This window comes from Glossina fuscipes, unplaced genomic scaffold (assembly GCF_014805625.2).
Source record: "Glossina fuscipes isolate IAEA_lab_2018 unplaced genomic scaffold, Yale_Gfus_2 28, whole genome shotgun sequence".
Taxonomy (NCBI): Eukaryota; Metazoa; Arthropoda; class Insecta; order Diptera; family Glossinidae; genus Glossina; species Glossina fuscipes.
Genome location: NW_023998423.1, coordinates 6,802,119 through 6,816,166, shown reverse-complemented (window position 1 = coordinate 6,816,166; position 14,048 = coordinate 6,802,119). Strand labels below are relative to the sequence as shown.

The window sequence follows — 14,048 nt, the reverse complement described above, 5'->3', positions numbered from 1 at the left end:
ATATATATATATATATATATATATATATATATGTATATATGTATAAAGTAACAATTTTGAAATTCTCGACTTCTTTTATGGTTTTTTTTTTTTCTTCTATTTTGTTCTCGGTTCGGTTTGGCTTGCAACTAATCTCTAAACATGTTTATCAAATGTCAGCATTGTGTGTGCATATGTATCTTTTCATAACCATCTATATCAATTTGTAACGCATAGCATGTTCATTGCGTTTATAATTGTGACTGGTTAACAATAACAACAATCATGTAGCAGCAGTAACAAGAATAAATAGCAATAAAAACGCTTTAAGCTTTTCCTTTGCGCTTTTTTTTTTTTCTCTTTTTTTCTTTTTCATTTTTTCTCTGAATATTACATGTAGTGAATGTCAGAAATGCATTTGGTCTGTCCGTTGTTACATTCTAATGCTAATGTCAATCCATTTTATACGTAAGACCTTTTGCAGTTGCTGCTGCTCTCATTCTATGGTGCTTGCTTAGAACTGGTTCTTTTTGTACGGAAACTTAATATGCTTAGAAATATTCTTAGTAATGTTCGAGTTATTTCATAACATATTTCATGTCGAGATTCTTGTATAGGTGTGCTGGTTGGTGAGTCTTTAAAATGTATCGAGCAAATATTTGACACTAACACTTTGATTGCGTCTTCAGCACAATTTATTGCACAAACGTATTTTATGCTGTATATGTGTGTACATATGTGTATACACCGGCAATTGGGGTCGGTAAAGTCTTTTGTTAACCTTTTTTCCTTTTTTTTTTTTTTTTGTTTACCTGATCATAATTGTTATTTAACTTATGTGTCCGCGTAATTTTGTCCACTCTTCCTTTATAAGATGATTTCAGTCATTTCGTTTCGTCATATCGTTTAACATAAAGTCATTGCCTTTTTACATTACATTCAAATTATTAAATTATTGATTTCAATCTATAAAGATAAATTTAAAAAATAAGAAAAGTAACTTTTGGCTGCATCTAGAATTTCATCTTTACCATCTAAAGTTCGTTGCCCACAGCGATTTCATATATAATCTTCTTTTCTTGTTGACTTTCGATTTGATCAGCAAATTGGAAAACTTATATCATATGCAGATAACATTGCCATGTACGTATATGCCAGGCGGGTAGCACGAATAAAAAAAAAAACAACAACTAATATTTATAAAGCTCTTTTATTATCGGTAAAAAGTACGCCGATGATCGGAGTACAACAATGAGCGTCAAAAAAAAACCTGAAACTATTTTTTTTCAAACCTACGCTAGATAAATGGCAAACAACAATATAAACAAGTAAGGAAATTACATTGGGTTGTCGGCGAATCTTTCATACTCGACGTCTTTCTTTACTCTGTCGATACTCTGTACTGTTGAATAGCCGTAGACGACTTTTCCTTATTTTGTACAAATATTGAATATAGGAATCGCTCATAGAATCGCTCATAGAATGGACATGAAATTGTTATTGTTATATCCAAGTACTTTAGGATATGTATAAAGAGAAAAAAAAATTTTGTTTGCGAAAACAGGGGTGCGCTCAATTTATGTTGTACTCCGTTTGAAGTCGATGCTTTACTGCTTACAACCGGGAGAGTGTAGATCGCAGACAGGTAGGTGAGTGGACGCTCAGACTTTTACAGATCATTTAAAATTTGGATGCTTATCGAAAATGTGTACTTATGTATGCATGCTTTGCGAACCTGCGCTCTTCAAATGGGTATGAAAGAAAAAATTTGAAAAGGTTTAACCTCAAATCTAACTTAACCAAGCATAGCATAACACATAAACAAACAGTGACATACTTAGACATCTCTTTAGAGAAATTCCTTTACTTTAATCAGTACGTTGCCGAGACTCTAATTTTTTTTTTAAAAATAAGTAATTAGCACTAATCAAGTCCATTATCATCTAAGAGTGTCGCATATGATTTAATACATATAACCGTCCAATATGGAAAAGATGAGATTGTGTAGTAGCCTGCACAAATTTCTAAAGATCCAAATAATGGAGAAACACACAGTGTCTCCCAGAATCGAAAGTTCATAATATTATATACTTAATGAGAAACCATAAGTTAAGTTCCACCTAATATAAGAGGATCAATAATAATAATAATAATAATAATGGTGCCATATCGCTCAGGTGGAGAATATATAGCGAGGACAATGATAAAAAACTTTGTACCTTCGGAAGCCCGTGTTATACCCATCTCCGCGGCATATGAGTAAACCAAGGTATATCAGAATCAAATTTTGAATTCGTTCGCCCATCAGTTTGTGCGCCTGTGTAGCGTCTCTGGCAAAAATTTCCCTAGCCACATAGATAATAGCAACGGCTTCAAATTTGGCGAAAACACTGGAAGTTTTTTGCGGGCAGGCTTGTTTTTGAAAACAGGGCAAATTGGTCAAAGTATATGCTCACAAGGCGATATAAGCTAAGAACAACTCTGTTTCAAAACCAAAAAAAAAAAAAAACTCTGCGCATTACTCACAAGCTACAGTAGACAGGAATACAAAAACATGGACGAAATGAAAAAACGGAAGGGCAACCGCCACCTTCCCGTCGCATGAGTGAACGCAGTAATACTGCTTTATCGACCACCAATTAGAATGAAAAAACAGGAATATACATTTCTGCATTTCAGCATAATTTCATTGAGTTAATGATTTGTTATTGAATTCTTCTAATATGTGTTATGTAACGAGAACTTGATCTTTGCGCATGACTTCACCTCAACTTGAAATCATTAAAATATCTTCAGTGCAAACAGTATGTATCAGAATCGTTCTCTCTCGATTTTGTTCTCTTTCGGCTCTCGGTTTAATAGCGTAGCACCTTATATAGAGTTTCTACTGAAGTTCAAGTTAGTGCCGTTTCATCCATGTCTCATTGCGTATTCCTAATGCGTTTCTAACGATATTCTTCTTTCTTTAAGTTTCTTTGGAAAAAAACTTTTTCGTACCCTCTCGCTTAGCTTTTTGCATGAAATTGGCCAAAGTCACGATAGCACGAAAGAAGACGAAAAGATTTTTAGCAACAATGTGCGAAAACATTTGTTTACATTTTTTTCTATTTCGATATGTTCACCTTGCCGTTATTTCCGACACTTTTGTCAACATAAGCTGAATTAAATTAAATGCAAAACGAGACTAGTTTTGTCAATTATCTATGTTACACTGAACATAACGTTTGTTTATAGTGCCCGACACGGTACGATAATTTTTCAAAATATTCTTAGTTCATCCGTGTAAGAAATTTCATTATTTGCTTCCTCTAGGTGTTGAGCGTCTGCGCTTGCCTTAGCGACTTAATTAGACGAAGTCCATAGGCTTCTTCGGTAATTTACGACCGATTTCCGGCGCCCCACAGCTTACAAGATAATCCTGCAGGTGAGAGGGCTTAGACTAACAGATATATGCGTGCGTTTCAAGGCGAGACCTGCCCACTCTTCTAATTATCTAATGCCAAAGCAATGGGGGTAACCCAAAGTACTATCAGTACTTCCCGAAAGAACGCACCCAACAGTATTTTGTTTTCGAATTATTGATGCTTCCTACCTATTCACCCTGCAACTTCTTCGACAATAATTTTTCAGAAAATTCTTAATTCTCAGTCGCAACTCAATTCATTGAAAACACAAAATATTATATATTTTTAAGGGTGTGAAGTTATATTTAAATTTGACTAGCAAAGACACAAACCAAAAAATGTTAACAGAGCTCCGTTAGGCAGTTAACAGAGCTTTGTTAAATGAAGTCTCAGAGATATTTAAAGCAAAATTTAGTTAAAATAGGACTTTTTCAGGATTTTTTTTTTAATATTATGACAAAAATATCACTTTATCTTAATTAATTAAAATCTAGTATAAAAAGGTCTTTTTACTATATGAAATACAAGGCTGAAAAAGTGAAAGTTTACTTAACCACTATGACCAAACCAAGTGCTGCGAACAAATGAAACTAATATCACGTGAATCCTTGATCATTGACCATTCCAAAGGTATATCATATTTATAAAGATTCCTTGGGAAAAATTTTTTATGATACTTTGAAAATTTGTTCTACATGAACTAATATGGGGGCTTCGTTCGATAAGTCACTGTGGCCAAACCTAGTGCGGCGAACAAATGAAACTAATATCACGTGAATCCTTGATCAATGACCATTCCAACGGTGTATCACATTTATAAAGATTCCTTGGGAAAAATTTTTTTTGACACTTTGAAAATTTGTTCTACCCACAAACAAAAGTTCTTGGTATGTGTCTTTGCTAGTTAAATTTAAATATAACTTCACGCCCTTTATATTTTTACTTATCGCAATAATGGAAATATTATCTGAAAAAAAGTTGTGAGGATGTTGTCACTATACACCGTACCCTCAAATCTGTTTTTATGTGGCCCTTTTTTTGTGCGTTAATGCGGTTTCTATTCACCGCATAAAAAAAAAAACTTTTTAGTTGTGTTGCGAAAAGTATTTTGTATAGCTGTAGGTCTACACTTTAGTCTACACTTTATCTCTAGAGATAAAGTTGGGTTTGCTAGGAGGTGGATTCTTCAATTATGTTTAGTCTGAATGAATTCATTTAAGATTAAAATTTTAATTTGGGCTATGTCTACTTTCAATGACAAATTCTAGATTTCCTTATTTTACACCGGAAGTGCTAACCATAAATATAAGTAGAAAGGCCAGTAGATTCCCGCGTAACGCACTTGTCTATCTGAGTAATTTTTATCGTGTCACCGGAAATAAGACCAGAAATAGATAGAAATAAACAAAAAATCGTCCCAATTATTAAAAATTCCACTACTTCTTGATCATGCGGTTCAAAAGCGAATTGTTTACATAATCGAAATGAAACGAGACTACTCTCTAGTGACCTTGTATAATTAAGTATATTTTAATGATAGAATATAAAACAATATTGGAATAATATGACAATGAAATTATTTGGGCACTCTTGGTTTAAAGAACAAATTGACGATGTTTTTCCGAATCGAAATGCACTAACACAAGAAATACTCCAATCAATATTCAGTAGACTTGTATTAATGACAGATTCCCGGTACTTTCTGATCGTAGGTGTGAATTTGGTAATTTAAAAAAAATTGTGAGTTTTTCTAGCCTCCCTCTCGAAATAAAGAAATAATTTCAATTAATTTCGTGAATTTCTGGTACTTTTCCCTCTCGTAGGGTGGTGTTGTTATAAAGAAAACTTCAGGTATTTTATGGAAAACTGAAATTATAATTGGTGGGGGCTGAAACTCGCATACCCACCCCTATGTTTTACGCATTCTACTCTTCAAGTTATTTTATTTAAATCCAAACATTTTTATTAAGAAAACGAGGTTACGTTCCATTTCGCAATTCTGCTCTGACCAATTTGGCCCATTTTTAATAATAATAATTGCGTGCAGAAACTTCCAATGTTTCTATCAAATTTGAAGTCGATATTTTCATTTTTGCGATCAGCAGAGTGCCAATAACACACAAACTATCAAACGGACAGACATGGCCAAATCAGCTCGAAATTTCACACTGATCAAGAATAAATGTATACTTAATGGGATCTCTGAAATTTCCTCTTGGGTGTTACGAACATTATGGGAAAAAATAAAATGAGTTTAACGTTGTCTTACAATGATGGGTAAAATAACAGTTGACGGTGGGTATAAAAACAATTGAAAATTTGAAAAATGATTACGTCAACTAGTGATAAACAGTAACATATCCCATGGATTAAAACAATTTTAAAATATGTGAATGAAAATGTGAATAATTTAATCAAATTTAATTAATTGAACAATTTATTTAATTATATTAATTTAATTAAATTTTGCTTTTGTTTTTTTCCTATTTTTCCGCAGGATTTTTTCATAATTATCACATAAAGGAATTGACCATGCAATTTGTCCTCCGGTGAATATAGCACTGTCACCATCGCAACAACAATCAAGCGACAACGCAAGAGCAATAGCATTAACCAGTAGCCGAGACTTTATAAATAATTTAAGTAAAACAAACAAAACAATTAAAAATTAAAGCGCACAAATCTCAAGGCACAATTTACAACAAAAGCAACACGCGACCAAAAGCGCATACAATTGCAGTCACAAAATATTCAAAGTAAAAATAAAAGCTGAAAAGCATACAAATCTACAGCCGGATACAATAGATGTACAAATCCTGTAAATAGAGCAAAAACAACTACAAAAAAAATAAAAAATAAAATAAAATAAAAAAAATAGAAGAAAAGAAGAGAAGAAAGGAACACCACCACATTATTAAAAGAGGCCAGAGGCTGAAATAACGAATAACTAAGCTAAGTAATTAAATACCCCGAGAGCCAGGAAAATATGAGAAACAAAAAAGCTATTATATCGTAATTTAAAGTAAATACAAACAAGGAAGAAAACGTAACCGACGCACAAACAAAATCCTTTGTTCAAATAAAGTACAATTTTAGTGAAATAGAACCGGAAAAATGCAATGAACAAAAACGGACGAAGCGATTCATTTATTATTAGTATATGACAATGAATAAGTTTTAAAGAAAATTTGTGCTCATAAATATCACAAATTCCGCTTAGTTTGTTGATAACAAAATTTACGCATCGTCTCGTTTTATAGAAAGAAAAATGGCCTTCATCTGGCGTAGACGTTCCACTTCCATAGTAAAAATCTTAGCAATTTTAACCACCTTATGGTTCTTTATAGCGTTTTTCATTTATACCGACGATAAGAGACGAGAAACGGCCAGCAAAAAATGGAATGCAATGTCTTTGTCCTTGAAAAGTCTAGCCAGTGCCGGTAATTCGGGCATAGCCGGCGATAATCAGATTGATGGATCAATGGATATGGCCGGGGCTTTTGCTTTAGGCGCCGGCAGTGATTTTGGCATCGACAATAATGTTAATCACAATGCCGCCAATATTGTCCCAAATCCTAATAATAATTATTATCATCATCAACAGCAACAACAACAACAAAAACAACAGCAGCAATATAATCATTTCGATCGTGATAACAGCAATGGTAACGGCTTAGTTGTTGATGTGCCGATGCCTCAAGCTCGTGTAGATGAATTGAATCGGGGGAATGCCATAAATGAAAATCACGATGACGATATTAATACCGATATCAATGAAGGCGACGAATCTGTATTAAATAACGTTGTGTTGGAAATGCAACCAAATGACAATCACATATGGCACGGCAAAGTGATAGCAGACAATAAGCGGCAAAAGCAACAGCAACAAGATGATGGTAAGTTATTACGAAAGTGTTGTTGCCTTTCACAGCTAGATATAGCATGAGTTCTGTCGGTAGTATCTTGGGCTTTGTCAGATATGTGCTTTACATAGAGAGAAAGAGATCATAGTTATGCATTGATGAATGTTATCATTAAGCATTTGACTAAAACGAATTCTGGAGACATATTTTCTTTTTTTCATATTTCTTTTAATCTTATCTGAGCCGGTGAACTTAATACTAATTCTTCTCTGAAGTGCAACAGCGCATATATCCGAGAAATTTACTGTTGATTGTTTTCATAAAAAAAGAAATCTGCTTAGAGCTTGCAAGGAGCTTGATTGATTAGCGAACTTTTACATTTCCTAAGCAAGCGTTTCCCAAATTTTTAGATCAAATTTGATACAAATCGTACTATATCCTAAGGTACGTTACCTGTTCTGCGAAGGATGATGTCAACTTTAAGAGTCGGCCTGCATCTAAAAACTGGGTACATGAGAACCGTAAGTTTCGACTTTCCACTAAAATTCTTGCAATCTTTGTAGCATCAAACAAGTATGAACGTTATAGTCGGGCACGGCCGACCTATACATACCCTAGAACACATAGTCGAACACAATTCTTATCTGTGTATGAAATTACTATTATAGATCCATTGCCATCACCACATATTAAAATGTAGACTTTTCTGCTCTACAAAGAATCAATTTTCGTGAAAATCCTTATTAGGATAGGATTCAAAAATAGGCCGACATGGTCCAAATTAGATGCAATTTTTTTATTTTAAATTACTATTGTGATATAATTTTCATTATGAAGCACGGAAATTATGCCCTTTTTTGTCATATAAACTTCTGTTTTCGTTATAGGAGAGGGGATCCAAATATTGCCCCAGCTGGTCTAAAGATTTCACACCAATTTAAAGTGACTGCTTAGCCAGTTTTCCTGAGAAGTTTTGAGATTTGCCATTTTTTGCCATATAACGACTTTCCAGAATAGGGCGTTACATAGGAAGTGATCAAAAAAGTGGACCGATTCGAATCATTTTCAACAGCGTTCATCTTTAGGTCAAAACACGTCACTGTACCAAATTTCATCGAAATATCTCAACAATTTCGGCTTCTAGGTTGAATATAAGAAAGTAAGAGAGACAGACGGACGGACAGGCTTAGATCAATTCACATTATGACTTTGAATCGATCAGTATAATAAAATGTGAGTCCATCGTAAGTCATTCTGCGTGCTGCACGTGTCTGCACTAACTTAATATACTCTGTATTGCAAGTGGTGTAGGGTATAAAAATACATGGACCAGAAAACGAAATTGTACATGCATAGAACAAGGTTTTACTTAGAAGTCGAGTATACATCAATGACGCATATTTCTGTGTCTTACAGTAGAATCGATATTTTTATATACGCCGTACACGCTAATATACTCTACCCTAATATTTTCAGTAAAAGAAACCAGAAAATAAATCAGTTACTCGAACGCTGCTTAAAATAGTTAGACAGTCAAGAATAATGATCTAATCTTTTCTTTCAAAAGCTTATAAATTGTTGAAAGAACAACCGGGGTATGGACAATGCAATACCGCGTCACATTCTTGAAGATTGATAGCTTTGTTGTATTTCCTAAACATCTCCGATGTAGGGTCGTCTGATTATTACGTTTTGCGTATATTGCGAGCGCTTTAAAAAAGAAGTGTTAGCTAGAAATCTTACTTAATTCATGAACTTATCAGAAAAATTGCACCGAAAAGACACCGAATAGTCTGGAAAATGTAGAGGTGATTAGCGTTGTAGTTACACACTGGTTTACTGAAATTGATTGAACGATTAAAAAAAATATGTAAATAACATCAAAATTTGATATAATCCATGAAATTTATTTTCTTCGCAATATATATATATACATATATGTATATAGGTATATAGGTTTCTCTGTTTGTCGCCTTAGGTTAACAAACCGAAATGGAAAAATACCACAGTTTCACACATAACTCAAATGCAATATTTTGCCAATCGTAGCTAAACAGCACTGAGGTATAATGATTAAATACAACCAATACTTTGAACGAAGTAATATGCACAGATATGTGCACAAAACCACATTCATACGGGAAGGCCTATATACACATATTTACTTGCTAGCTAGCACATACAACAAGAATATTTAAGTGTCTATGAGCATATGTGGGCTTTGTAGAGATTTAATATGGATCATTAGAACAATCGGAAATTAGGCCAACACCAACAATCTGCCTATGCCTTCAATACTATACTCTTGCCATTGATTTCCTATGAGATAGAAAACGTGGTACACAAGCATTGCAATTCAAATACATTTGATCATATATATGTATGTATGTATGTTATATACATAGACATATAGACAAGGCAATGTAATTATATATTGTGCGGTCATTGTATGACAAAGCGCCACTGCCATTACAGTTTGACAATGAAACCGCCTGTTTCTAAATGGCGAGTGTATCAAGAAAAACCAAACCAAATGAACCTAAACAAACCACTTTAACTTACGGTAATGTAGATGGTGGCTGATTTACTTAAGTGCAAACTTAAATGAAATTTGTTTGTATTTGAAACTCGCAGGCTTTGAACTTCACTTTGACATAGAAATAGAAAAGTGAAATAGCGATATTCACCTTGAAGCGAATCTTGTATATATTCATTAACTGGGTCAATTATAAGCAACACATTCTTCGCGTTTATATTAATTGTAGATAAACCACTAAGCGGTAATAGCAACAATTTACATACGCAAGAAACATTCTGATCAAAAAATATTATAAATAATTTGGTGAGAGAAATAAATTCAAAGTCTAAAGTCTTAAGATATTCGCGTCTAAGGTCATCGGCTCTATTAAAAAAACTTTACCGCACTCGAGCTTTGAACTCAGTGAGTGCAGTGAGTTGTTAGTCGAGATACTTAACTTGCTCGGCCACTCAGGCGGATATATACAAAATGTAAGAAATATTTTACATTCGGAGCAAATACATACAAAGGAATTAATTTTAATTTAATTCCTTTTCGCATAGTTTTTCTTATTCCGGTATGAAGTCATCGATTAAGGCAAAAATACTAGATATGCTCTTGCGTGTGTAATGCTCTTACGTACCCATTAGAGTTTCCATAACATTATCCATCTCTTCGCCCGATCTTATGATCTCGCAATCGTTCAACTTGAGATATGAATACCATAAAGCAAGAGTTTGAAAATAGTCATTGCTAGCCCAAGAAGGAACAAAAGCGAGAAGTTACAATTTGTAGCACGCGTTCGGGTGCTACTAGAGATATTTCGCAAGATTTTCATAATTTTTACTTTTCGCACAAGGCGAGCCCCCTTCCGATACTTTCCCAATTAATTCCCCCACGACATAGGCATCAGGAAACTTCTTGAAAACGCATTTCTAGCGATCAGAAAAGAAATATTCTGTGTAGACAATTTACACGCAATACAACTGCAATCGGTTATGCGGAAGAAATATGCAATTCTTCTTGGATTACGTAATCTCCGTGGCCTCCAAAGATTTCATACTATATGGCTTTTTGCTGTGCTATACGCAGCTCTTAAATTTAAATTATGCATATTTACTGGATTACCATCCGAGTGGCAAGTTCAACTATTGAATACCCTACATCATTATGTCTAATGTTACTTTTCGCTTATCAAAATTATCATATGAAAAATTATCCTTAATATTGCATGTCTTTTAAAGCCATGCTTGTCATTATATATGTAAGAATTTGAAAAATAGACCGACGTAGTCCAAATTTACTGCATTAATTTTACTTGGCAAAACGCCATTTTGTAATCCAACCATTACAAGCTACTACAAGTTACATCTTCCTGCCATGCAAAGGCGTTTTGCAAGAAATCCTATTCGGGCCGCAAGACCATCTATATTGGGACTATTGTTAGCTGATTTTTATCGAAGAATTTTAAAAAAACAAATATTGTTTTCGTTTTCGTGAAACAACTTCCATTAAAATGAATTGAAAATATCTGCCTGTCCAACAAGGATGGACGCGTTTCAATCGATTCAGGAAAAGAATAAACAAAAGTTGGACTTGTCTCAATCCCTTCTGGTTCAAGCCCTTATGGAGCAGGGCAAACAAAGAAAGGGCTTAGCATTTCTAGGAAATTGATTCAAGATAGCGACAATGAAAGATTCGTATCAACACGACTATCATTTTTTTCTAGCTCTTCTTTTTTCAATGGTTCATTAATGGTATAATTACATCCGATTGCCGATGGACTTGATCTTGAAAGTATAGAAGCCAAGCTACAATTACTTCTTAAAAGGAAGTCAATAATAGTCAGATGATTATTATACTTATTATTATCAAGTTTTTCTCAGTATTGGGAAAAGAAAACGTTGGTCTTTTCCGCTCCCTGATGGCGAGTATGAAACAAATATATTCATAGAACGGAGAACACCTTATTAGGAGTAGTTTGCTTAATCTGATTATTCTCTCTTTTGTTTATTTGCCATTTTGCCCTTTGCGTATGTTTCTGGCTTTATTGTCTGTTCAAGTCTGGTTTATCCGTAACTATCAATTAGGTTCTTACTGCTAATGTTGAACGCTTTTACGATTTATGGGTGATAATGATTTTACAGCTTATAGCTACCAATGCCTGTTAAATGGATGCAATAATCGTTTCCAATATGATTTTCTTCCTTTACTTACTTAACTAACCAACCTCAAGGAACAATAGTTGAGTTCTTCTCGTTAGTCAATATTTGCCTTCATGTTGATTTGGGCCGTTTTTCTTTTGTTTTGTTTTTTTGCTTTGTTTTTTTTTTTTTTTTTCAGTGTAAATGCTGGCGGCTTATATTTTGTTGATTTGTGTGTGGTTTACAATAGTTAACTTTTTAAACCAAATAGACGGAGTTTTTTTTTTTTTTTTTGTTTTTTACCTTTTGTTCAAGTATCTTGATGGTCTGGTAAATACATATTGCGGCGAAAAGTAGTTCAACCAAATTGGTTTTGCAACGTTGCATCAGCAAAGCAATCTCGATGTAATCCTACGCAAGAGAATATCAACTTTTTACTAAAGCTAGCGTTTGGCTTTTAATTTGTTTCTGGCTTTAATAAACTAAACTCTATTTTAACAAGTCTTTCTTTCGATGCTTTTCCCTCTTTTCTTCTTCTTCTTCGTCTTTCTTTTGTTTTTTTTTTGTTTTTTTTTTTTATTAATATACAAATATGTGTAATTTTTGTGTTCCCAGGTAAAGGTGTTTTGGCTCCGCCAGCTCCTGCGCCAAATTCGCCAGGCGAAATGGGTAAACCAGTTATATTGCCCACGAATATGACAGAGGAAATGAAGAAAGCAGTCGATGATGGTTGGACTAGAAATGCTTTTAATCAATATGTTTCCGATATGATATCAATACATAGGACTTTACCTGATCCCCGTGACTCCTGGTAAGTTAACGAATTTATTTTCTTTCCTCTTAATTAATTATATGTATCTTCATGTAATTAACAACAGGTGCAAAGAACCGGGACGGTATTTAGATAGCCTGCCTGCCACTGATGTAATAATTTGTTTTCACAATGAAGCCTGGTCTGTACTATTACGTACAGTACACTCCGTCCTTGATCGTTCACCCGAACATTTAATAGGCAAAATAATACTCGTAGATGACTATTCCGATATGCGTACGTATGCACACATATATTCATATAAGCAAACACATAACATAGCGTATATCGTATGCATTTGTTTACCAGAGCAAAACTATCAAAAAAAAAAAAAAAAGAGACGGAAAAAAAAAAAACAAAGTACTGGTAAAGCATACAAATTATCCACAAATATACGAATGCGTATCATGTGCAGATATCTACAGGAAAACCCTTTTATAAGCGGGCTTAAGCTCATCTTTTTAAGCGATTTTCTTCCACTATCTTCTTTATTGACTTATGATATCGTTATACAATAATACAATAATTTTAATCACGGACATAACCTTAGCTATTAAGTGAACTAAAGAGCTTAACCGGTTACCTGCGTAATATATTTTTAAATATTTCTCAGCCCTTAATGCTGCATAGCAAGCATACTGGTTTTATAAAGGAAACATATCACTAAATAATGTATTACATCTTTCAAGTTTTATATAGAATTGTAATTATACCCTATACAATTTGGGGTGTATTAAGTTTGTCCGAATGTATGCAATACCGGAAAGGATTGAGACTTTTCATTACACCGATTGATTTGGAAAGTGATTCTGAATCAATCTAAGCTTGTCCTCCCGTGTCTGCTTTGCTTTCTTTAAGATATATTGATGAAATGTCATACACTGATGTGTTTTGGCCGAAGAAAAAACACTGTTGAGAATGGCGTTTTGAAATGTCGTTATGTGAATAGCTGTAGGGTAGTGTAGGGTATTTACATCATTTATTTTGTGTGGACGACACTTATCTACGTCGTACGCAGTTAATTGGTTAAATACAAAATTCTGCTGCAAAGCTTTGCAGCATCAAATAATGAACATAAGTGAAAATCAAATGTAATAATAATTTTCGGACTATTGAAGCAAATGCATTGCATCCATCTAAAGCAAAATTTTTTCGCTATGTAAACGAATATGACTACGACGATTGATTAGATGAGAATCAATTGAACGTAACTAATGTAATTGAAACAGTTGCGCGTGGAATGCTTAAATATCTTTTGAAACACACAAAAGGCTCGAAAAGCTACAAAGAGCACTGAAGAGATGAGAGAGAAGTTGTTCAGCTTGCATC

General features: G+C 33.8%; 1 protein-coding gene across 3 annotated transcripts in view; it reads left to right on the top strand.

The window, feature by feature from the left end:
- Nucleotides 1-14,048, top strand: part of LOC119636548 (putative polypeptide N-acetylgalactosaminyltransferase 9) — a 125,520-nt gene that overhangs the window by 56,142 nt on the left and 55,330 nt on the right. For all 3 annotated transcript variants that reach the window (XM_038031949.1, XM_038031947.1, XM_038031948.1), the window contains exons 2-4: nt 5,881-7,279; nt 12,524-12,719; nt 12,787-12,956. In XM_038031949.1, the coding sequence (XP_037887877.1) occupies nt 6,652-7,279; nt 12,524-12,719; nt 12,787-12,956 (994 nt within the window). In that variant the 5' untranslated portion in view covers nt 5,881-6,651. The remainder of the gene's footprint in view (nt 1-5,880; nt 7,280-12,523; nt 12,720-12,786; nt 12,957-14,048) is intronic.